The 3,719-nt window shown below is 39.2% G+C and overlaps 1 protein-coding gene and 1 pseudogene across 1 annotated transcript; both read left to right on the top strand.

Moving 5' to 3' along the window:
- Positions 1 to 292: 292 nt before the first annotated feature.
- On the top strand, positions 293 to 1,430 carry LOC107276627 (protein CURLY FLAG LEAF 1-like). The gene is made up of 2 exons (XM_015780430.3): positions 293 to 509; positions 946 to 1,430. Exons 1-2 carry the CDS (start codon positions 333 to 335, stop codon positions 1,405 to 1,407), a joined length of 639 nt encoding a protein of 212 aa, XP_015635916.1. The 5' UTR covers positions 293 to 332; the 3' UTR covers positions 1,408 to 1,430.
- A 798-nt stretch (positions 1,431 to 2,228) lies between these two features.
- LOC107280638 (uncharacterized) lies at positions 2,229 to 3,243 on the top strand (annotated as a pseudogene).
- Positions 3,244 to 3,719: the final 476 nt, after the last annotated feature.

Here is a 3,719-nt window from a genome sequence, read left to right as displayed (position 1 = left end):
CATAGATCAATCGTAACCGTAACAAATAAACATATTTGTGATTTTTTAAATGAAAAAGATACGATATAATTTTTAAAACATTGATCAATTGTAACCGCAACCAGATAAATAGATTTGTAGCCTTTTTAAGATAAGAAAAGATATCATTAGTTTCTCACCATCAAATTTGCGTTACAAGATAACGTGTAAAATAAATATTTTAGCCAAGGCTCCTTGGATAATTATAGCTACAAATAATATGTAACCTATTTAGAACAAAGAAACTTGCTATAAAAACCTGTTACTTGCGCGTAGAAGTTCGTATCAACTCTCCTCACCCTTTGTGGTTCTTCATGGCTGCTATTACCTTGGAAACGGTTGCCGCCTGGCTACAACAACAGAACAGGGAAGGGCAAGCTAGCACTGGAAATGAAGAAGGGCAAGCAAACATTGGAAGCATGGGTATGTGCATGGAGGACTCTAGCTCTGAGGTGTCACTATCCTTGTTGGAGCAACCCCAGGGCAGTCAGGTTTGTAAGCACATATTTTTATGGTCATCTTTGCTAGAAAGTTTATTTGCAGAGGTTTCATAAATTATTCTTTTAGGTCACTGCTTCATGATTTTATAAGTAAGCAATGTAGTAGACACAAGATGTCTCCTCCTTCTCCGTAGTAGATATTGTGTACTTAACACTAATATTGTCGGTAGTGAGGAAAAAGTGTCATGTTTTTGTTTATGAAAAAGTGCTATACACATTTTTACGAAGTGTTGTACACATTTTTTAAAGGTATTGTGTAGCTAACACTATGTATGGGCTTTTGCTTTCCTGTTATAACCTTTTGATGTGCATGGCCAAATACCTAATGTAAATTCTTAGTTTTATGCTTGTGAACATTTTTTTGGGTATCTATATTGTTGCATGTAAAACCTATATATGTATGCGGTAATGATCTCTTTCCTTGTAGGTTGGCGATGTATCACATGCCCCATGGTCAACTCTCTCTCAAACGTCCTCCAGTCTCTCTCCTTCCACCATGGGAACAAACGATGTAAACTACAATTGGTACAGTGAAGGCGAAGACACCTATGATAGTGATGATGAATATGATGAGTACGATAGTGATGATGAATATGATGAGTATGATAGTGATGATGAATATGATGAAGTGAGCAGTGTCAACAACGTCTACACACCCACATCTGTGCTCTCTCCCACACTTGCATCAGTTTTGGGGACAAATAGTGATGCTAGTGACAATGACAGTGATGCGACCAATAGTGACGCTAGTGCTAGTGCTCCTATCTCAAATGTTGTGGTTGGGTGCCGTACATGTATTGTGTTCATTATGGTACCTAGTCAAACCAATGTTTGCCCACGGTGTGGCGATGACAACCTTGTTCACTTCGATGGGAGTGCAAATATCTAATTTAGCCATATGTTAACTGTGTCACTTGATGTGACTGTGTACTTCACTTGGAATATTTCTTACATTAAAGCTTATTGTTGTATTAGCTCCAGTAATTGAATTAGAACTTCTTGATCTAAATAATCTATGGATAAGATGATGGAAGATTGGATGGCCTGTCAAACATTTTTACTTGGAAAGGGTTATGTGATTGCAAATAGCCAACTTCAAGGATTAAACATTTCCCAGAAAGAGGACTTCTTCTACCGTAAGTTATGATGTTTTTTCGAGGAAAACTCATAAAAACAAGTTTAGAGAAGGGTTGATTATGATGCTCATAGAAAAAACTCATATGATATACGCTACAATTCACACTCTTTCATAAACTGAAATCATCAATAGTTTGGCACAAAATTTCCACTCACTCCAATCACAAACAATAGTAGTTTTAGAATATGTGTTGTTAACATAAGCTATATTGTTTCCTTAAGCACGTGTTTGGTTGCAAGGTTTTCGTGGGTTGGGTTGGGGCCATCCCATTTTTATAGGTGTTTGGTTGAAAGGCTTCATGGGTTGGGTTGGGTCCAAAAAGGAATATTCCTGCTATATGCGGATTGGTTCCGCCTGTGGGAAAAGTGGTGGACCGCTCTGTCCCACATCCGGAGTAGCGCGTATCACGTGCTCTGCACGCAGGTGGGAGGGTAAACCTATCTCAATTGTTTCGTCCCCTTCACCGTATCACCAAAATAGACCAAGAAAAAGAGAGGGCGGCGGTGCCATCCAGAGAGAGAAAACAGATCGAGGAAAATAGTGAGGGCGGCGACGGCGGTATTGCACATGCAATGTCGGCATCGTGCAGCAGGGCCAGCGGCGCCCGTACCATCGTCCCTTCTCGTCCTCCTTCCTCCCATCCCTCCTCTCGCCTGTCCCCCTCATCATCTCCATAGCCAGTGGCAACGGCAGGAAAGGAAGACGGTGACGGCAGTGGCAATAAGGAACTAGCTGCGGGAATCTACTAGCCAATCTTGTGGCTAGTGGAATTAGGACTTCATCGGGGTTCAAACAAGTCCATCTCAATGCATGTGCGAGGACTCTCAATGAGATGTTTTGCACTACTCTCACAGGTGATCAAATTAAGAATCATTTGAAGACATGGCAAGAAAAAGTTTGCCAAGATGAATAGGCTAAGGAAAGTGAGTACTGCTGGTTGGGATGAAGATAATTTCACTTGATGTTAAGCATTAAAATGATTATATCAAGGCATGCTTTATCGTTATTCAAAGTTATATTGGTCTTTTCAATTTTATATTGCAAGTGCATGATTTTGTAAATTTTTGTTCAATGGTAGGATCTCAAGTCTGATGCTGAGTATTTAACAAACCTCTTGTGCACTATGGTGAGATGCTTACAATATTTGGGAGCAAAATGGCTACAGGAAAATTTGCAAAGGACTCAAGTTCAGTTCTTGGTACTGATGATGTTGAAATTGAAATTGAAGAGGTGAATTATGGTGTTGTCACTAATGATCTTGATGCCGAAACATCATCTACAAGCTAGCCAAAGAAGGCCAAAACAACTGAGAGTGAAGATAATGTGTTGATTAGTGCATTCACTAGCGTTGGTGACAAGCTTGCCGCTGCTATAGGAAAGGCTTGTGAGCTAGACAATAAAATACCAGAAGGTTTATTTGACACCCTAAAAAGCCTTCCTAGATTAAATGAGATCCACATATCTTTCTATTATGCTCATTCGGTGGCTAACCCTCACATTGCTAGAGCTTTTGATGGACTTCCGCTTGAAAACAAGCTACATTGGGTTGGTATGTTCATTAGTGAGAAGTTTCCTGGATCACCGTAGGGTTGTTGAATGAGTTGGGTAGTTATTTTACTATTATGAACTATGTTGTTTGAACTGTAAGGCTTCAACTTTTGCTATTATGAACTGTGCTGCTTAAACTGAGGCAGAGATCTTGCTACCATGTGCAAGACTTAAATTTGCTACTATTAGTAAGACTTTAATTTGCAATTATGTGCAAGACTTGAACTCATTATGTGTGGCTTGAACTTCCTATGCATGCATTGATATATGGAGTGATGTATGCTAATTATTGGTATTTTACTTTGGTGTTTGGGTTGGCTATGTGATATGAATTGTATTTTATTTCCAAATAGTTATACGAAAGTATTTTATTTTCAAATAGTGTGATATTCATGTCTAAATATTATTTTGTAATGTGTATGTTATATGAGAGGTAACCTCACCAACTAATATGAGGAGGTGACTCTATCTAGGCAGCCTACCTACATCCCTCCAACCAAACAAGGATAGGACCA

Source organism: Oryza sativa, chromosome 4 (genome assembly GCF_034140825.1).
Source record: "Oryza sativa Japonica Group chromosome 4, ASM3414082v1".
Taxonomy (NCBI): domain Eukaryota; kingdom Viridiplantae; phylum Streptophyta; class Magnoliopsida; order Poales; family Poaceae; genus Oryza; species Oryza sativa.
Note: the sequence above shows the minus strand (reverse complement) of the source record. Positions and strands in the feature narration are given on the sequence as shown.